Genomic DNA, 22,459 nt, shown 5'->3' with positions numbered 1-22,459 from the left:
TAACACTATAAAAACGTGGGGTACGTATACCTTTTCCAATTAGTATTTCATTTTCTTTGGGTAAATATCCAGTGTGGAATTACTGGATCATATGGTAATTCCATTTTTAATTTTTTAAGGAACCTCCATATTATATTCCACAGTAGTTGCACCAGTTTGCATTCCCACCAACAGTGCCCGAGGGTTCCTTGTTCTCCACACCCTTGCCAATACTTGTTATTTCCTGTGATTTTTTTATTTTGGCCATTCTGACCAGTGTGAAGTACTATTTCATTACGGTTCTGCTTTGCATTTTCTGATGATGACTCATGTTGAGCATCTTTTCATGTATCTGTTGGCCATCCAAATGGCTTCTTTGGAAAAACGTCTATTCAGGTTATCTGACCATTTTTTCATTGGCTTGCTTTTTTAGTGTTGAGTTGTATAAATTCTTCATATATTTAGGATATTAACCCCTTATCAGAGGTATATTATTTGTAAATATCTTCTCCCATTCAGTAGGTTGCCTTTTTGTTTTATTTTTTATTTTTTATTTTTTATTTTTTTTCTTTTTGTTTTATTTTTTAAATAGCAGACTTACTTAAATGCATTTACTTACTTACTTAAATGCATTTCTATTCAGTACTAACATGTAGTAAAATATTATATTAAACGATTGTTTTTAAAACTGTAAACTAAATAATCTAGAGTTAATCTGAAACTAAAGTCAGATAAAATTAGTTGAGGAATTAAAATTTAGGAAATATGCTTACATTTGCTAAGCTAGTAGTAGGAAGTACCAATGAGATGGTATTATCAAATTCTGGCTTCCCCAAATCCCTCAAATAACCTGTTGATAAAGAAAAGCTGAGTTCATTACTTATTGCAGTAAAGAAGAAAATACCTTGGTGTAGTGTCTATTGAAGTCTTGTGCCTACTTTTTAATTGGGTTGTTTTCCTGTTGTTAAATTTTGAGTTTTATATATATTCTGAATACAAATCCTTGTTTATATGGAATTTACAAATATTTCCTCCTAGTCTGTGGTGTCTTTTACTCTAACAGTAAAATTTATAGTACAAAAGATTTTAATTTGGATGAAATCCAATTTAGCAATTTAAAAAAATGGATCATGATTTTAGTGTCATGTCTAAAAACTCTTCTCCTGGTCCTGGATCCTGAAGATGTTTTTCCACACTTTCTTCTAAAAGTTTTATAGTTTATGTTTTATATTTAGACAGATTATCTGTTTTGAAATGTTCGTATCAACTGTGATGTTTACGTTAAGATCATATAGATATATATGTATAGAGATATATATGGATGTATAGTATATATCATATAGAGATATATATAGATATATATGGGTGAGTATATATACATATACACACACTCACACACTCAGCTCCCCCAATACACATTTGTTGAGAAGACTATTCTTTCTCCATTGAATTGCATATGCTCCTTTGTCAAATATCAATTGGCCATATTTTGTGGACCTATTTCTGAACTGTTTTGTTCCATGGGTCTATTTGTTTACTTCCTTACGTATAAATGTGTGTCCTGCTTACTGTAGCTTTATCATAAGATTTGAAATTGAATAGTGTGATGCCTCCAACTTTTTTTCTTCTTTTTCAAATCATTTTAGCTAAAATAGTTCCTTTGCCCTTTCTTAAAAATTTTAGAATTAGCTTGTCTGTATCTACCATAGCAAATCTTGCTGGGATTTTGATTGGAATTATGCTAAATCAATAGATCATTTTAGGAAGCATTTGTCTACTTACTATTTACAATCACGATCATGGTATGTCTATTTCTCTCATCAGCATTTTTAAGATTTCAGCATACAGATAACCTATATATTTTGTTATATTTACACACACATACACACACACACACATACCTAAGTGTCATGACATTCTCTCTTAATTTTAATATTGATGATTTATGTTTTGGGGTTTTCTTTGTCACTCTTAGAAATTTATCAGTTTTCTTGCTCTTTTCAAAGAACCAGAGTTTGGCTTCATTAATTTTCTCTACTGCTTTTATGTTCTCAATTTTCTTTCTTTCTGCTTTCATAGCTATTATTCCCTTTCTTCTGCTTGATTTGGGTTTATTTGGGTCTTCTTTTTCTAGTGACTTAAGGTGGAAGCTGAGATTATTTATGTGAGATCTTTCTTTTCTTCTAAGATAATGATTTCTTCTAGGATAAATTTCTCCATAAGCAGTGCTTTGGCTGCATCCCACAAATTTTGATAGGTTGTATTATCATTTCATTCAATTCAAAGTATTTTCTAATTTCCTTTAGAGACTTCCTTTTTTACTCATGGCTTATCAGGAGTATACCATTTAAATTACAAGTGCTTGTTAGTTTCTTAATTTTACTTCATTGTTGTCTGTCAGATTTTAGTTTCATTTTTGTGTGTGTGTGATTTCATCTTAAATGTGTTAAGCTCTGTTTTATGATACAAGATATGTCTATTTTGGTGAATGTTCTATGTGTATTTCAAAATAATGTGTTTTCTACTGTGGTTGGACATAGTGTTTTTAAAACAGAAATTAAATCCAAATGGTAAATGGTGTTGTTCAATTCTTTTATTTCTTTGCTGGTTTTCTACTCACCAGTTCTGTTGCTTACTGAGAGAGGAGTGTTGAAGTTTCCAAGTATAATTGTAGACTAATCTATTTCTCTCTTTAGTTCTGTCACCTTTTGCTTCATGTATTTTGAGGCTTTGTCGTTAGATGCATACACTTTCAGGATTGTTATATGTTTCTGATGATTCGACCCTTTTATCAGTATATAGTATCTTTCTTGATCCCTGGTCAAATTTTTTATTTTTTTGCACCAAAGTCTACTTGATATTAATTTAGCTACTACAGATTTTCTTTGATTAGTGTCTTCATAGTTTTTCTTTTTTCACCTTTTCCTTTTAACCTTCACCTTTCCTTATGAATATTATTATATTTGAACTGAGTATAGACAGCAAGTAACTGCATAGTGTTTTTTAATCCATTCTGATGAAATAGCTCTTAATTGGTATATTTTGGTCATTTATATTTGATGTAAATAGTGGCATATTTAGATTTATATCCATCATTTTATTATTTGTTTTGTCCCCCTTTTTCTGCTTTTCACTAACTTATGGCCTCTCATTACTTCATTTAGTAAGTATAAGTTTCTGTAAAAATTCTGGATACCAGAAGTTAAAAACATTAATGCACTCATCAGGATTAGTGAGGTATTAGTGAGGTATAGGGAGGATTAGTGAGGTAAACAAATTTTAGGGAATTACATTTACAAAGTAAAGAAATACTCACAGGAGTTTCTCCTGGGTCACACATCTTTACCTGAAAAATGTCCCCCAAGAGCAAATCTATGGGTTTATCTTTGTAGAACATTAAAAAAAAACGTACAAAGTCAGTTAAGTCCTCAGATTTAAACAGCTTTCCTATGGAGAAAAAGTAAACAAATCCAAATAACTCTTGAGTGTTTACACTACATATCATAAAATAACACTTATAGTTGTTCATTCTATTAACATGAGCAAGGACCAAAAAAATCATTAAAAATTAAATACATCATATTCCTTCAAAATAAATAAGGCTTAAAGTACTAGTGAAGTTGAAGGATAATGAAACAAAATACTATATCTGCCTAAGTATTAAGGATTACCACTTCTGGGCAAGAAAAGGTAAGGCAGGTTTAGGATAGTGACTACTCTCAGGAAATCAACTTTCTCATGACCAATGAGATCAATTTTCCAAGTCACATGAAAGATAAATACATTGTAATAAAAAAGATATATAAATAGGATGAAAAGCATAGGAGGTATAATCTTTTACTTAATTTTGCATAAACTGATTTATAACTTGACTTTAGTAGAACTTTATCAATCTACCAGATTTTTTATGTTTAGTACTTAATTTTGATTAAAATACAGTATTATTTCAATATTTGAGCATCATTTTATGTGAGTTTTGTTTTATATTTGTGATTCTTAAGGATTTGCTATATTTTAAAGTAATATATTTCATTAGGCCCAGTTGCTTTTTTCCTAACATACTGCATCTTTAATTTTAAAATTAATTTAAATGAAGTTGAAGGTCTAAGAGTAAGGTAAATGGTCAGTTTAAAGTAAATAGTATAAAATACGTCTAATCATTTAATAAACACGATAGTATGAAGTAAGCATGTTTCATTTTATCCACCAGGGGCTGAGTCTGTATGGGTTATGTAATCAAATATATGGCTGTATTCTAACTTTTTGGCACCCATTTATGTAGTGACCAAAACAAGTGATTTAATGATGGAAACAGATGATTCAGTATTTGTGTTTTCCTCATCTGCTATCAGTCTGTTATAAAATTGTGTTTAGCAAACTCATAGTTTTGGTAATATTGAGTGAAAAAAAATGGTTATTATTATAACCACAAAACACAAAGCCCTTGTAAACCTAAGCTCTAGTAAGACTTCACCTGTCAATGTGGTCTTGTGATCAGAACATGAATATCCTCTATCCTTTTACTACCTGACTTTGTTAAGAAAGAGAAAAAGGAATTTATAGTTCACAAAGTAACGTATCAACAAAATGACTTCCTCTTCAAGCTTATCAGGTATTACTTTAGCTACAATTTCTCTTCTTATTTAAAGCAAGGCTAAGGAAAACCTCTGGAGTCTTAAAATTGGATTCTACAACACTTGACAGAAAGTATGGAAAAGAAGATGTCAAGTAAGTATATGAATAACAGATTTCCCTAGCATTCAGAGAAATGCTTTACATTACTCCCAGTGGCCAAAAAAAAAAAAAAAAAAAAAAAAAAAAGTCATGGATAGCATCAAATGCAAATGTTGTCAAGCAAAAGGAAAAGAAGGAACTCAGACGCTGCTCAAGGGAGTATAAATTGTACAATCTGCAAAGCAATCTGGCACCATGTAGAGACACTGCTATATTCACCCTCAGTGATCCTGCTTCCAGGATATACATGTCCCTTCATTTCTTTGTGACAGCAAAGAGTTGGAAACAATCAAGGTCAACCGCTCTGATCATGGATAAATCAAATGGATTATTACGTAGGACTTAAGCAACAGCAGTAAGAAACAATAAACTAAAAGGACATAAGTCGACATGTTGGCAGTTTTAAAATCTAGTTTTGAGGACAGAAGCATAAGGGGTATGAATAGGCTTATCACATCACCGTTTATGTAAACTTTAAAGTTACAAACATGATAAACACCAAGTATGTGACACAGATACATGCATATTTCTGTGTATTCTTTGAACATAGTAGAGTGCAAACCTATTGAGGGGCAGGAGGAAGTGGGAGTATGGACTGGGCATAAAACAAAAGGATAAAATAAGAGAGGGCTTCCACATGAAGCAAGAGTTGACATGCACCGTGAAATAAGTATGGTCATTCAGCCTGCTGCCTCAGGATTCAAATAAAAGGACAAGTATAGAAGGAAGGGTGGAAAGGCTGGAAGGAAGAAAAAAAGAAAGTCTATAGAAGACATTTTTAAAAAATCACATCATGGGCACAATTTTAGAAACTTTTCCATGGTGGGTCTGACTCATATATTTTTATACTTTTCTAAGTGTGTCAGCTTTGGCATACTGGAAATTATAGGAAATTTAGAGTAGGGTAGTTCTAAGTTAGAATTCCTTTCTCTATAACTTCAATTCTTTAAACAGAATATTTTTCCATATAAAATAAATACACCTTCATCACTGAGCTAATAACACATTGCACCAGACTCCCAGCGAGCATTTAGCAAGTGGTAGCTTTCTTATGTTTTTATAACATATATGTCAACCTGCTCATTTATATTTCCCATCTAGGAAAAATTGGTTTAAAAATACATTTTCTGAAATTCAGATACTTGAATTTGATCTTATTATTAAATTAGTATTATCTTTTATAGAAATCATGTTATTCCTTTTCATTTAGTAACAAACTGGTAAGTTATTTTAAGATTATCGTGTGCTAAAAAATAGATATGTTGCTTACCTATGAATCCAAGAATTGAAAACTCAATATAAAACCAATTATTTGAAGTACCATTATGCACAAAATCTGTGATTTTCGTAAAGTACATCTTTTTAGCTATGATATCATCTTCTAGCTGGAAAAAACCCAAAAGGTCATTAGTACCTTTGATACTTCCATTGAATAAGTTGTATTAGCTTGAGAATTGAAAATACTTTCAATAGGATACATTGAAGAAAATCTTTTTATGAGGTTAATTTTATTTTTAGTTCAAGTCACTCAGGGTATTTACTGTTAATTGGTTTTCACTTTCAGGTTCTAAGACCAGAGATGATGTTTGTTTCCTAAACACTAATATGGAACACTCAATCTAACTCCTTTGTTTTTTTTCAATCTAACTCCTCACTGAAAAAAAGTTATTTGAATCCATTTTCATCCTTACAAATACTGCAGTTTCTAATTTAAGGCCACGCAGGTTTATGTTTGAGATGACAGGTGCCATGTCCTCTTGCCAGGAAATGTGGCTGGCATAGAGATGACAAAGGGGGAATTGGCATTGTCATCCACAACTAGTTCTGTAGAATGATGGTGCAGGCAAGCCTAAAAATAGTTCTCCATAATAAGAGAGGGGAAAGGGGAAATTAGAATTTTCTTTTTTAATTTCATATATGTTATGTGTAATCTATGCACTAAGAGGCCATCCTAAACGACTCACAAAAACGTGAAAGTCTCTAAGCACAAAAAAGAATTGACGCTTTTTCAAATTGGGAAGAACACACTGGCTGGATCTCGTGTTTCTGTTACATTCCGCTAGCTAGGAATCAAAAGGGATTTCTTTTTTCTGCCAGTAAAAGAGAGAATCCTGCTTCAGGACTTTGTAACATTCTCTCTTCTCCAATGGTATCTTACAAACTCCTCTTACAACTGCACATTGTCACATGCAGTAAGGCACAGACTCACTGCTGGGAAACATAACCCTATTGTTTAACAGTGCCACAATTCAGGGAGTACCAGTGATATATAATTGATTTATTTCAGAAATACAGTGAGGCACTGTAGAACTGGGAAGAACATACAATGCGAGCCAAGGTAGGCAGACACACTGACATCTAAGATGTGTTCAAATAGGTCTACTTAATGTAATAAGTCTGTGGGAAGAGAAATGTAGGAAGTACAATTTCTATTTTTTCTAATTTGAGAATTTCTTTTCAGTTTGCTTCAGGTAACTATAATCTCCTCTGTTAATAGTAAACCCAGCAAGAAGACTTGTATAAAATCAACTCTGGGACGCCCAGGTGGCTCAGTCGGTTAAGCATCTGCCTGCAGCTCAGGTCATGATCCCGGGGGCCTGGGACCAAGCCCCATGTTGGGCTCCCTGCTCAGCGGGGAGTCTGCTTCTCCCTCTCCAGCTCCCCTGCTTGTGCGCGCTCTCTCTCTCTCTCTGTGTGTCAAGTGAATAAACAAAATCTTTTTTTAAAAAAATCAACCTTAAACTTTTTTTTGGAACTTTGATATAGCGATTATTTTCTATTTTCTGAATAAAAAGTAAGGAGGAGGAATATAATGAGGAAGGAAGGAACCAAAAGGGAAGGAGAACATACCTCCACTTTAAATCACACACACACACACACACACACACACACACACACACACACACACCATGGTCTTACCTGTAAATAATACATAGCCTTGGGTTGGGCATACAACATCAAAAAACAAAAATCCAGTACTTGTTTGATGCGCCAACTAAAGATAAGTAATAAAATCTGTTAATATTTGTCATTATTATGTAATTCTTATTTATAAGCACATTTCAGTAATCAATTTTTTACCCTTTACTAATATAGAGTACTATCTACAGTAAGTAAAATTGAATATGTTATGCTCAGAAGTTATATTACAGTGTTTCCCATCTTTACCCAGTGTACCATATCTGCCATCACTAAACTAGGATAAGCACAATCTATTTATTTTACATTTTGGTCAGTTAAATTTTGATCTGTGTAGTAAAGTTAATACTCTTTCTAATCTTAGGTCTTGTTCAAATAAAAGAAAGAAGAAACTAAATTATTCTAATCTATTACTAAGCTAAGTATTAGCCCAGTTCCCGAAGATACAAAGAGCAAGACACGATGCAGGTCTGCCCTTCTGGGTTTCATAATCCAGTATGAAAAGACAGAAAAATTATAAAATCAGAACAATGAAAGAACTGCTATATAGAGACACTGGCAATGATGATGTAAAATAAGATGGGGCGGGTGGCTCAGGAAGCCGGGCATTCAGTGAGAGGACTGGAATTGCAAAGGCATGAAATGTGTGGGAGCATGTGCCACCTTAGATCCAGAGCACCAGGAGTGGATGGAAAAATCTGACGATGGTAAGGTGGGTATAAAGACCAGATCATGAAGAAAGTTGGACCTGATTTCCTATGAGAAGGGATTCTTCTTGGTTACCCTACGGAGAATGAATTAGAAGAGAGGCCAGATTAGGCGAGGTTTAGGGAAAATAGATCATGAATGGCCTGAACTAAGTCGAAGGCAGAGGAATGCGGATGAGAAGGATGAGGCAGAGATTTTTTACAAAAGAAGAAATTATGATAGAGACAGAAATGATGAGATGTCTCTATATGATAGAGACAGAAAGAGCAGAAAGAAAAAACAGGATCTAGAATGTCTCCCTGCGATCTAAGAACCGACTACTTAATTCAAAGCAAAAACAAAACCCTTAAGAGATGTCCAAACTCTGACATGCCATTTATTATTGTAAAACAAAACAAAAGCTCACAAGTTTCCTGGGATCGGATTTTTTTCTTAATTTTGACATTCCTTTTACTCTATTTAAAGTTCTGAGAAACCAAACTATTACATTTCTTATGATACATTTATAATCAAACAAGAGTGATCCTATATACACGTATAGACCTTTAATTCTTCAAAATTCTTTCATAAACACGATCATATTTTATTCTTACAATGACTTTTCCAAATGTATAAAGTAGATTTTATCATGCACACTGGAAAGGTGAGGAAGCTAAGAATACAAAGGCTACATTACCTGTCTAGCATTACCAGCAAACAGAAAAAAAGTTGTAACTAGAATGTACATGTAATAATTTATAACCCCACGCTTTCTTTCTCCCATCCTTATGCCCTTGTTAATTATTGGCTGAAAACGTGAACATAGATAATCAATGGTGTGCTGTTGATAAATGTTTAACAACTCATTCTTCCCATAATGGGGTGGGGGTGAGCCACGATTTTTAGCTTTTGCCCATTTCCATGGTGTAAATGCTCCTACCAGGGCTGATTTCATGCTACCAACTTGATGTCGCTGAACGCAGATTGGGAAGTAATGCGCACAGTCAGCTCTTGCAAGCTAGTAGGAGCTGGCTGTGTTTGAAATGGGATCTATTAGAGGCTGGTTCCAACATTACAATGGATGAGGTTATTTAAGGCAATATGTCATACCTCTCTAATTTTCCCGAGTCCTCAGTTGACTGTGTGAGAGGTAATATGTTTGGATAAAAAAAGGCAGGTATTGAAATGACTTCTAAGGATCCAGACTTAAGTTGCCTTTTGAATCTGTAAACAGAAGTAAATGGAAGCTTGCAACTCAATTTTTGATTTACCAAAATAGCAAATACTTCAAAAGAATGTCCTCATGCCTGTCCACATAATATTTTTATTTGAATTTTCTCACGTTGATACACGATATCCACATTATGAAACTAATACTTTTTAGCTAAAGTATTTCTTTTATAAATTAGTGAGCAACATAACAAAAAGTTAAAATATACAATATAAATTTAGTCTCATAAAAATTACAGGCATTTAATTTTTTGCAAGTTTACAATTAGATAGGTACTCTAAAAGATTCAAAATAATGGAACTAATGAATTAGCATAAAACATTAGATGATTTTTCAAAGTGCATAGTTTTGGGATGCCTGGGTGGCTCAGTGGTTGAGGTGCATTGGGCCCCCCCACAGGGAGCCTGCCTCTCTCAAAGCCCATGTCTCTGCCTCTCTGTCTCTCATGAATGAACTAAAATCTTTTAAAAAAATGAAAATAAAGTGCATTGTTTAGAGTAGTAAGAGTCCTACTGACTAGTATTGTGTTTGCTGAAGCTATAGACTCCTCATAGCAAGCAAGGATTCAGTGCGACTCTTGTCCAAAATTCACTGGATGATTATGTATGCTTTTTGAATCTTTATTTTTAAAAGTTAATATTTATAGACCAACTAGGACATCATTAAAATGCACAAAATATTGTTCACAAAAGCTGTAATATACATCTTGTGCCATCGAGGTAAAGGATGGGGCATACCAAGTAGAGCATTTTAAACGGTTTTCCTTTGGAGATAGATATTATGACTTTAAATGGGATTAAAACTTAGGCATTAGAATATTTATTAAAATGTTAAAACCTCAAGAAAATGTTTGTTCTGTGCTAATAGTGAAAACGCAAGATGGGAGTTTTATATGCACAATCTCAATTACGTGCAAAATAGGCAGCCCCCACTTTGCGCAATTCCACTATGGGAACCCCAGTTACCATGTCTTAGTTAAATGACATGTCTCCCTCAACCACACTGTTCGAATTTGGCTCATCCTACTGTATTAACCGTTAACAAGCCCATACAGTACAAACTTGCTTCGGGCTCTTCAGCTCACAAATCACTACATAAATGACAAATGCATATCATCGTCTCACTGTTCCTTTCAAAGTCTGTTGGTGCCCAATCCCTGTGACTCTGTTGTTAGGTCACCTACAGACAGGAGAACATGCGGCTGTGTTGCCTCCCTGTGCCATTGGAATGTGGACAATTATGCTCCTTTCATTTGCTTTTTAAATGATTTCCAAATGTTTCATCATTTGGATGTGTCATGAGCCTGGGGAAGCAGTAGCTACCCGCTAGAGAGCAGGTAGGGTTTAGACCCAGAAAAGGGTCTCTACCAACTTTGCTTACTTCACTGACAAACTTTAAGCAAGTCATTTACCTTCTCTGACCTTCAGGTTCTTCATCTGTAAAACTGGAATAGCACTACTACCCTTGCAGAAAAAGAATTGTTCTATTCTTCTCAGGCTCTATGCACCAGTGGAAGATTTCCTGGTTATTTGTTTGTTTGTTTGTTTGTTTATTTATTTAGGGGGGAAGTGTACATGGGGAGCATGAAAGTCTTATTGGCTCCTCATATTTTATGGTATATCAAGTGGAAAGTTTTCCAAAAGCTCATTTTAGTATGTTCCTTGAGGAGCAGAAAATGTTGGTATGGAAGAAAAGACTGAGGAATTCTAGTTGATTTGGGGTTAGTAACATAATATCTACATTTTAAAAAATGAAATTGCATAACTTCATACAGCAACTCAGAATAGCAGAGACAAGCAAAAATAACATTAAGTTGCGGTATATACAATCATCAGAAAGTTTGGATTGCAGATGCTTCTAAGTAAATTTTGTCCTCTAGAAAATTTCATACAAAGTCCCAAAGCAACAAAAGTCAAGTTACAAGTAATTTCTATCTTGATGGTATAATCTCCCATTATAGATAAAGAGGAAGATCCCAGGCTCAGCTTTATTTAGTCTGTCTTAAGCAAGACTTTTGAAATTCTGTGTGGTGACACCTTTCTAGGATTCTTCAAATCTTTTCTAGCTTGTTAGGTTATGGATAGCATCAAAAGTCATTGAGACAATGATACCAGGCCTGTTAGTTGCCAATGACTAGAGAAATAGTATAAACTGTACATCGTTGCCATTATAAATGATTTTACCTTATAGTTATAAAAATGTGGAAACTTTACAGCTTTATCATATTATATAAAGTACACAGTTATATACAACTTCATATAAGGTCATACATAACCTTAGTTGGTCCTTTGACAATTACTATATAGCCTCAAATGTAGGATCAATAAAATACAGAGCAATCTCTCTTAACCCCAATGAGAAGACCTAGAAAAAGGGTCTTGGCTAAATTAAATATATAAAATTTAGGTATATAAATGAAAAGTTATGAATCTATATTAACAATCTCATTTAAATTGCGTATTCTATAATATCTATTTAAAAATTAGTTTTACTCTATTCTCACAAAAAAATAAAACAATTTTATTCCAACTCTTTATCCTGCGTTAACATTAACATTCTTATCACCATGAGAATCTCTTTTTGAATCATCTAACATATGATCATCAAGTCTAACTAAAATTCTTAGTGACATTGTCTTTGCACATTTCATAGAAAACACAAGTATCTATCTACATCAAGAAGTATTTTTACTGTGGTCCTCACAAGTAACCACATACGATAATACTTTTTGAAAGTCATCTTCAAAAAATTTGCAAGTATGCAAACATATCTCCAGGAATTGTTTATAAACCTCTGCCTGCTTTGTAACCGGTTGTTAAGACTCCCTTATAAGGACACCAAACCAGCATAGACTTAAGTCATTTCAGGCTAATGTGTCTTCTCCAAACAGTGGTCTATTATGCAGAATAAAGCAACCAAGAGAAGGAGTCTTGGAATATGAGAACACTTTAAGGATTCAAGTATGAGGCAACTTTTTTTCCTGGGGAAACTTTTTTGGGTAAAACGGACAGACAAGGATGTTTTAGTTGATCTTGCCCAGTTCTATCTCCTTCCATAACATCATCTACTCCTCTCAGGCTTCACCACCACTCTCAAGTTCAAGTTCACTGCTAATAAAATCCTCATTCTCAGCACATCAGCTTTCTTTCACAGAGGAAAAAAAAAACCTTTAAGGAGGGAATGCTTTCATTTCACCCTCTTTCTCAGACTAATCATGTTTTTCTGCTCCTTCACCTGTTCTTATCTTTACCCCCTTTATCTTAGCTTAGTCCTGTCTAAATCCTTCCATGTGTATCTTGCATCCAACTCCCCCTAGACCTTGTCCATCAGCTTCCTCCCCGGGGGATGAGGGCACATATAAAACCACTCCTGGGGATCCCTGGGTGGCGCAGCGGTTTGGCGCCTGCCTTTGGCCCAGGGCGCGATCTGGAGACCTGGAACCCATTTCGGGCTCCCGGTGCATGGAGCCTGCTTCTCTGTCTGTGTCTCTGCCTCTCTCTCTCTCTGTGTGACTATCATCAATAAATAAAAAATAAAAAAAAAAAAACACTCCTGGTGCTCCCATTTCCAGACCTCCCCAAACACCCTTAGGCTGCTCTGATTTAACACCTCTCCCCATCAGTCGAGGTTGTTGAGAACAGTCTAATTCAATTCTTTAAATTTTTATTTTGAAAATTACCTCACACACACTGAAAAGTGGGACTACGATGAATCCCAAATCACCTGATTTCAACCATTCATTTTTACTATGTTTGTTTCATCCATACAGCCCCCTTTTTGGTGTTGAAGTATTTTAAAACAAATCCTAGGTATCATTTCTCACCCTTTAATTCTTCAGTGTCAAATCAAAAAGGACATTTATTTACACAACTACATGCCATTATCACACCTTATAAGACTAAGAATAGCTATTTAATATCACATAATATTCAGCTGATATTCAAATATCCTCAGTACCCTAAAAAGTATCTAACAGGTGAATGGGTAAAGGTGGGGTGGGGGATGGTGTTCAAATAAGTAACCACATAAGATCCTCTTATTATAAACTGTTATCTCTGGGTTCTTTTTAAAATTTATTTTCCAGACCAGTTATTTCAGCTTTTCTTTTTTTTTTTTCCCCTCAACTATCTTTTTGAAAAGAACTGGATCAACTGTATTCTACAGTGTCCTGAATCCTAGTGGTTACTACAGACTGCTTCCTCTAATCACTGTGTACACTCTAAACTGGACTTTAGATTAAAGGTCATTCAGTCTTGAACATATGATTTCACTCATATGTGGAATTTAAGAAACAAAAAGATAAAATCTTTTTTAAAAAGGTTGGGGGCGGGGGTAATGCCTGGGTAGCTCAGCAGTTGAGCATCTGCCTTTGGCCCAGGGCGTGACCCCGGGGTCCTGGGATCGAGTCCTCCATCTGGCTTTCCACAGGGAGCCTGCTTCTCCCTCTGCCTGTGTCTCTGCCTCTCTCTCTGGTTCTTTCATGAGGAAACAAAAAATCTTAAAAAAAAAACCAAAACAGATGAATATGGGGTAAGGGAAGGAAAAAGAAGAAGAAACAGAGAGGGAGGCAAACCATGAGAGCCTAACTCTAGGAACCACAACTCTAAGGTTGCTGGAAGGGATGTTGCTAGGGGATGGGGTCCCTGGGTGACCAGCACCAGGGAGGGCTCTTGATCTGATGAGCACTGGGTGTTACATGCAACAGATGAATCACTGAATTCTACCTCTGAAACTCACAAACATTTTAAAAAGCCTGTTCTGTCTTGTGTTGTGTTACATTGTATATTGGAGGGTGGTGGGCAATAATGCCCCGCTGTGATTTCAGTGTATTTCGCTGGCTACACATCAGAAGACCCAAACGTCTGTCTGGCATCCAGGGACACTGAGGCTGACCTGGGGTTGAGCTGGGGGCACCTGAGCCCCCCTCGGGCTTGCCTGCCTGCTCTCAGCTTGGTCTCACACTTGTGCTCTGCCGGTATCGCAGCGGCAGGGGGTCTGCACGCCAACCCCGGGCCCTCGCTAGCTGGATCCTGCTGGGTTCCACCTGCGGAGGGGCGCAAGAGAGGCTGTTCTTCCTACCTTGGGGCTCGGTGAAGGCCCCCCAGGAGTGGAGTCCACGGGGGTGGCCCTGCGACAGAGCCCCCCGTGGGTAGCACAGCAGCAGGGCGCAGCCACCGTCAGACCTTGAGCTGTAAGCCATCTCCCTTTAGGCTTCTCCCATTTCCTTTCTTCTCTTTTGTTCTCTCAACCCCTGTAAACACTTTTTTTGACCAATCCTTTGAATTCCCTCCATCTCAACTACCAAGGGGTTTTCCTGTTTGGATGCTGGCAGGTAGGCCTTCCTCCTAAAGTTCTCCAGCCACAAGTCACTTAATGACCTGCCTGAACCAACTGTTTCAAAACGGTGATTTTCTGATACATTTCTTTCTACAGTTATTAGCTGGAATTCTTTTGACTAAAATAACTTTGCCTCCTCCCCTTGAGCTGTTTGGTAAGGAAACAAAACACTTTGCTAGTGAAGCCAAATGGTCTGGTCTGTTGGCCAGATTCAGCTTGAAGGCCATGCTTGCAACCCAGGTCTGTAGCATCAAGTGCATGATCCTTAGCATATTCCCGAAGGCTCTTCATGACCTTATGCCAGCCTGTCTTAATTAACTCCTACTCATACTCCTTCCTTAATCTCAAATATCCACACTCCAGGATATACTTCTTTTTCCATAAATCTAGCATGCTCCTTTTAGGCCTTTCTGCCTTCTCAAGCAATCCTATTTGCCAAGCATTCCCTTTCTCCTTTTATCTGCTTTAAGAGTATCCTCTTACACCTTCACACTCAGCTCAATTATTACCTTCTTCTTATCTTGCAGGCAGAGTGAAATGCTTCCTCCTCTACGTGTTTTCCACTGCCCTCCCTATACCAATACAAAACACCAGCGTCCCTGTTGTGATTGGTTTTTACCAAGTGTATTACCCACTGGAACATAAAGATCTGAAAGGCTGGGTCCATTCCACAGCATCTTGCTTGATAACTAACAATGTTGGTTCATCATCATGTGCTTGCATCTCCAGGGTTACATCCAGCAGGAGATTGTAAACAGAAGTGGAGAACGTCACTTCATACAGTAAGGTACACAAAAATGCTTTAAAAATAATCTAGCAGGCTTCTGTCAGAGGAAGTGGATTTCATGGAGAATAGATACAATGATAATAACATGAAAAAGGTGGATTTTATTAAGCAGACGACCTGCAAAATTGGGGAAAAATCATAAGCTATAGTTGATTACAGCTTAGAACTACCTGCAGATCTCAGTAGTTCTTTCTATACAGCTACACTCATCAAAATGGATATGATCACTAATAAAGTAATGTAACTGGGCAGAAAAAAAATAGAAAAATGAAAGAAGAGCTATTTTTAAACTTATCAGACAGTACTTACCTTTTTGTAATCATGTCCACAACATATTTTAAATAATCTTCATTTCTCTAAAAATGAGAAAAGTATTTCACTGAAATAAAGCATGCTTAATAGTTTCGCTACTGTATGGTTGCTACACGTAAATCTAGTTTATATATGGAATGTTATCGTGTCCTAATTTTTTATTTTTTCACCCTCTATAAAAGAATTTAAAATATCCATGTGTCTAAAAGATCTGACTTCAGTACTGAAAAGATTTCATTCTTCCTTTGTCACAGTACAAAGTATCACTATACATTATTTAACACTTAAAAATTAGCATGCAGGGTGCCTCTGTGGCTCAACCGTTGAGCATCTGCTTTTGGCTCAGGGCATGATCCTGGGGTCCTGGGATCTAGTCCCACATTGGGCTCCCCACAGGGAGCCTGCTTCTCCCTTTGCCTATGTCTCTCTCTCTCTGTGTCTATCATGAATAAAAAAATAAAATCTTTAAAATAAAATAAAAATTAGCATGCAAAAACCTATGTATCTAAAACAGTTTTGTCTAAGAACTGCTCTTTTTGAAAATGTCTTCATTTTATGATAGTATAATAAAAGTACTCAAAATTATACCAGCTTTCCAGACAGTATTACTCAGCCTATTTCCCAAATTTTCTTCAATCAGCAAACCTTGTGTGCCTACTCTTTATCAAATTCTGTGCTATATCAGATGAAAAGATTCCTATGTAAATAGCTTTTGATAGTACATTCTCAGATTTTTTTTTTTTTACAAAATTGATAGCCTTCACACAACATTGCCTCAGGGCCCCAAGCATTCCTAATACAAAATTCTGAAAATTTTTGAATAATGACAGTTCTATTGTCAAATCTGAGTACTCTAAAAGTATATAGTCAGATTATTTTAAAATATCTATCATGATGTATGCAGATAACTCTATGACAGTACCTAAGGTTTTTGAGACAGCCATCAATTGAATCACCAGCTATTTGTTACACTGAAATATTTTGTATTTTAAACCTAATACTAAAGTTACACTTCGTAAGCATTATACATTCCATTTTAACATTTGTCCTTAATATTTTATTACTCGCCTAAACATTTTAGGTACATGTGCACTGTGTCAGCAGCAAAGAAATAAAGATTGTAATATTTAATGTACAGAAATGTGACAAAACATTTGGAGATTATGTATACGCTTTCAATATTAAGAAATTAAACTTGGACAGAATGTTTAATTTATTTATTAGATTAATCTTTTATTTATATTTTCCTCTTAATTATTCTATTGCTTGTTTTTGTTTTTTGAGTTTTTTCTGCATCCAAAGACATGTTTATTATAGAAAATTCAAATAGAGAAAAGAATATAGAAAGGACAATAAAGATCCCTTCAATCCAGAGATAACCATTATTTATATTTTGGAGACCATTATTCCAAGATTTGCTCATTTTCTTTTTTCTTTATATATTTTCTCTGTATATTTTTTACCTCCTTCCTTCTATCACATTTTACGTAGATAATATTATGTTAGATGTGATGTTCTGCAATGTTTTCCCACTCAACAATATGATATGGATATAATTTTATGTCAGTAAATATACATAGCTATTCATTCTCTTTTCCATGGTTACAATTGCACTGCAGATTACTGCAATGTAGACATAAGGATTTAATCAGCTTCTTATTGATACACATTTTTGGTGGTTTCCAATATTATGCTTTTAAAAAGCACAGTGCACTGAAAATCCTTGAAATAATTACTTCATTCTAAATACTTTAAATAGCTAATTTAATTAACAAAACAACCCTATGACATAGATGATATTATTATCACTGTTTTGCAAAGAAAAAAAGTGAAGCATAGAAAAATTATGGAACTTGTTCAAGTTCACAAGCCAAAAAATGACTTTTGAACCAGCCAAGGCATTTGAACCTTGGCAATCCAGATCCAGTGTAAGTGTTCTCAACTACCGTACATTCCGTCAATTTTTTATTATTTTGGAATTCTTGCCTGATTATCTCCCTAGGATAACTTCCCAGAATTGAGGTTTCTGATATAAAGGATATACACATTTTAAATCTAATACAAGTTGCCAAACTCCTTCTCCAAAAGGCTTTATGATTTTAATATTTATACAGTGCTTTATATAAGCTTTCACATGGCGTTAGAAGATAGAAAATTTGAGTGCCATTAGACATAGATTTGAATCTGATGTATTAATTACTGGGCAACTTACTTTCTATAAGCTCCAGTTTCTTCACCTGTAAAATCAGGATAGCTACACCTACTTTACAAGGATGTAATGTGAGCCACAAATAATGTATATAAAAATTGTCTACAATCCTTCACACATAGAAAGGAGTTCCTCAATATTCATGACGGTTATTGTTACTTAAGTTAATATAAATTATCTCGGTTCATATACTTACCTTTTATTGGGCTGGCAAGTTTTATTACTCCAGTTTCAATTTTAATTTTAATGTTCTGTTTGTAAATATAAGTTCTGTATCATATAGTATGCAGGGCTCCTGGTAATATATTTAACAACATAATCTTATTTCTCCACATGGAACCACTATATTTTCTTTTTAGACTGATGTATTTAATTCCTTCTCAGTGGTGCCAAATTAGTACTGAATACATTGTCTGCTATCCAAAAAAGGCATCTATGAATTGCTTTTTTAAATTTAAGGAAAAAAATCCAAAACGATACAGTGATTACCATCAAGGAAGGGTATTTGGAGACCACAGGTTGGGCATGAGGAGAGCCACTTATTTTTCATACGTACATCTGCGACAGAGACAATCACCACAGAGTCCTTCTCTTCTGAAGGAGACATCCTGGAGACAACAGAATTCAGTGTTTGACTCAGGTAACTTTGATTCCCTCTGTTAACAGTGGAAATACCCAGTGCAAAAGAGACTGCAGACATAGGAGCATGGAATCATCATTTCAAGCCACAGAGAAAAAATATAATTCATCATTAATATCTATGCTTATTACTATGTTTGGGTTAATTCTTTGGTCATAAAGAGTGTCTGAAACTATATTATAAAAAGTACCCAACTACTATTAATTTTTATCACTAAGTTCATTTTCTGCTTGAGCAAATTCCAATTTGTAGTGGACTGTTAGTAAATGCATTCAGTAGACTCCAGGATGTTCTCATGTTGGAGGGTTTCAGTGTAGTGAAAAATAAAACTAACCACTCTCCATTTATTTTAGCTTTTACTTAACTTGGGTACAAAATGTCACACATTGGCAGATTCTCTACTTCTGTTCCTAAGGAGATGCTGGAGCTCAAAACAGAAAATACTATCATATATTTTCATCTGTGAAAAAAAATGCATGAAGTAATTTCCAAGTGATTTGATGGAATGAATCCATGATCCTAAGTTATTTTCATTGCTCAATATTGACTGGAACAATGGGAGAACAGATCTCATGTCATCCTATATAGATACTAAGATTATATCAGTAAAGTTTGCCCAAACTCAACACCAATCCTGGATGTATGAACTTGGGCAAGATACACAGCCTCTCCAGCCTCAATTTCCCCACCTTCAAGATGGGCATAAGAACTTCTAGAATGGCTAAGTAGGGAACTCAGAAATTCTTCTCCCTAAAAAAGCAATAATAAAAGTAGCAAAAATTTGTCAAAACAATCAGGGCTCTGGTATACAAGACTGAGAAGCATTTAAATGTAACAAAAAACTATTGAACTTCAGTGAGAACAGTAAGAATTAGTTATTTCCCTGATTACTATTGAGTTCGAACATATTTTCATATGTTTATTGGTCTTTGGACATTCTTTTGTGAAATCCTTGTTTAAGCTCTTACCTGTTTATTGAGTTGTCTGGATTTTTCTTATTTATTAATGCTCTTTATAGATTCTGAATACGAACGCTTTGTTAGTTACGTGTCTTACAAATATCTCCCACTCTGGGTTCCCTTTTCAATGTTTACCTCTTGATGAACAGAAATTCTTTGTCAGGGTACCTGGGTGGCTCAGTCGGTTAAGCACCTGCCTCCGGCTCAGATCATGATCTCTGGGTTGGGATGGAGCCCCACATGGGGCTCTCTGCTTAGTGGGGGAGTCTGCTTCTCCCTCTACCCCTCACCCCTGCTTGTGCTCTTTCTCTCTCTTGCTCACTCTCAAATAAATAAATAAAATCATTTTTAAAAAATTCTTAATTTGTTTAAAAGATTTTATTTATTTGATAGAGACACAGCACAAGCAGGGGGAAGGGGAAGCAGGAGAGGGAGAAGCAAGCTCCCCACTGAGCAAGGAGCCCAATGCAGGACTCAATCCCAGGACCCTGAACTCCTAACCTGAACTGAAGGCAGAGGCTTAACTGACTGAGCCACCGAGGCACCCCAAGAAATTCTTAATTTCAATAGAGTACAATTTATCCATCTCCTCCTTTACATAAAATTAGTGTTTTGATTCCTGTTGAGAAATCTGTATCTTCAGGTCATAACGACATTCTCTTGAATAGTGTCTGGATGCTTTATTGTTTGCCTTTTATTTATTTTATTTTATTTTATTTTATTTTATTTTATTTTATTTTTTATGATAGTCACACAGAGAGAGAGAGAGAGAGGCAGAGACACAAGCAGAGGGAGAAGCAGGCTCCATGCACTGGGAGCCCGATGTGGAATTCGATCCCGGGTCTCCAGGATCGCGCCCCAGGCCAAAGGCAGGCGCCAAACCCCTGCGCCACCCAAGGATCCCATTGTTTGCCTTTTATATTTAGATCTACAGTCCACCTGGAATTGATTTTTATGGATAGCGTGAGGCAGGAATCAAGTTTCAAACTTTGGGATCCACTCTAAAATGCAATTCCTAGGGCAGCCCGGGTGGCTCAGTGGTTTAGCGCCGCCTTCAGCCCAGGGTGTGATCCTGGAGACCTGGGATCGAGTCTCACATCAGGCTCCCTGCATGGAGCCTGCTGCTCCCTCTGCCTGTGTCTCTGCCTCCCTCTCTCTCTTTCAGGAATAAATAAATAAAATATTTTTTAAAAATAAATAAAATGCAATTCCTGAAGTGACTTCCAATGCCTTAGGGTAAGAAATGCTGTTTACAAACATTTACAAGGCTTTTAATGACCTAGTCCCGACCTACATTTTGTTTCAATTATTCTCTCTCTAAGTCAGTCTTACTTAGTATCTTTCAGCTTCTCAGATTGACCAAACAGGACTCTCTCATCTCTAGGCCTTTGCACACATCATCCCTTCTCTGCCTGGAACGCTCTTTTTCAGCTTCTTTGTGCTAATTCTATTATTCATTCTTTCTAAACTAGGTTGGGTGGACCAGCTGTATACTCTTAGTTCATCCACATAGCATTTATCATCTAATAAAAAAAAATGTTATTAGAAAACATAATAATTGGAATAAATTTGGGGTGAATAAGCGAATGGCCAAGTCCCTTTATTATTTGGCCTCTGCCCCATGTTATACTGCTAATAACTTCTAGCCCCAATTGTGCACACATGCCACACTTTTTGCCTGGGTCCTCTTGCTGTTAGACCTTTCCTATTTCTTTTCCTCTACCTGGATGAACATCCTCTACTTTTTTCCACTATCCATCACCCGCTTTTTTCCCTACTTAGTCTATTCCAATTCTGTTCACCTAAGTCATGAAGGTTGACTCAGGTGAACAGCACTTCGTCCAGAAAGTCTTCCCTAATTCTGCAAGTATGGATTACTTGTTCCACCTCGTATTTCCCTTGTCACAGCACTGGTCACTTTACACTGTAACTGCTTTCTCACGTGTCTGTAGGAGGATGAAGGCCACGGCTTATCCATTGCTCTTCCCCAAGGCCTAGGACCTGAGAGAAGCTGGTTACTTGAGGACATGGAGGACTGCACAAAGAAGTTGCCAACTGAGCTGAAAAGTCCTATTGAGTAAGGGACTTACATGACAAGTTAATCGTGGTTGATAGGAGGTGGTGTGTTCATTGAACGCATGTGCTATTGCTTGGCTTATTCATAGGGATTGTAAGGGTTCTAGGGTTGCTGAAATGGAGAGGAAATGGCAAAAATTGAGATTTGAAAGATAAAATCTACTGTGCACACTCCATGTTAAGGAGCTAACTTCATCCTATATGCACTGAGGATCTTCTAAAGGATTTTAAGCAAGAGTTGAGCATGACGTTACACATTTTAGTACAAGCTCTGAGGAGGGTATGAAGAACGGATTAACCGTAGTCAATTTACAAGTCTATTTCAATACACTGGGGAAGAAATGAAAGCTCAAAAAGAAGTTACAAGAGGGTAGAGAGAAGAAATTGAGATATACTCAGAATCTAAAATAAAGAAGCCTGATGACAGCTTCCCCAGGAGGCCTTGCTACAGGCTTCAGTGCTTTTACAAGTGTTTTATGTCTTATGGTCTTTTAGTTACTAAGAAAAAGAATCTCCATTTAAATGGCCTTTGGTAATGAAGGTTTATATGCAAGCTGGTCCTCCCAAGAACCTATGAAAATCCACCAAA

General features: G+C 35.9%; 1 protein-coding gene across 7 annotated transcripts in view; it reads right to left on the bottom strand.

Moving 5' to 3' along the window:
• MGAT4D (MGAT4 family member D) overlaps positions 1–22,459 on the bottom strand; it is a 52,619-nt gene that overhangs the window by 12,840 nt on the left and 17,320 nt on the right. For 6 of the 7 annotated variants that reach the window (XM_025462302.3, XM_025462301.3, XM_025462303.3 and 3 more), the window contains 6 exons: positions 18,752–18,885; positions 15,984–16,030; positions 9,430–9,543; positions 7,633–7,708; positions 5,984–6,098; positions 3,296–3,426 (listed from right to left, as the gene is read on the bottom strand). In XM_025462302.3, the coding sequence (XP_025318087.1) occupies positions 3,296–3,426; positions 5,984–6,098; positions 7,633–7,708; positions 9,430–9,543; positions 15,984–16,030; positions 18,752–18,885 (617 nt within the window). The remainder of the gene's footprint in view (positions 1–3,295; positions 3,427–5,983; positions 6,099–7,632; positions 7,709–9,429; positions 9,544–15,983; positions 16,031–18,751; positions 18,886–22,459) is intronic. The other variant, XM_049097316.1, reaches the window with a different exon arrangement.

The sequence above is a fragment of the Canis lupus genome, chromosome 19 (genome assembly GCF_003254725.2).
Source record: "Canis lupus dingo isolate Sandy chromosome 19, ASM325472v2, whole genome shotgun sequence".
In the NCBI taxonomy this organism is placed as follows: Eukaryota; Metazoa; Chordata; class Mammalia; order Carnivora; family Canidae; genus Canis; species Canis lupus.
The sequence above is the reverse complement of the archived record's forward strand: the minus strand, read 5'-3'. Positions and strand labels throughout refer to the sequence as shown.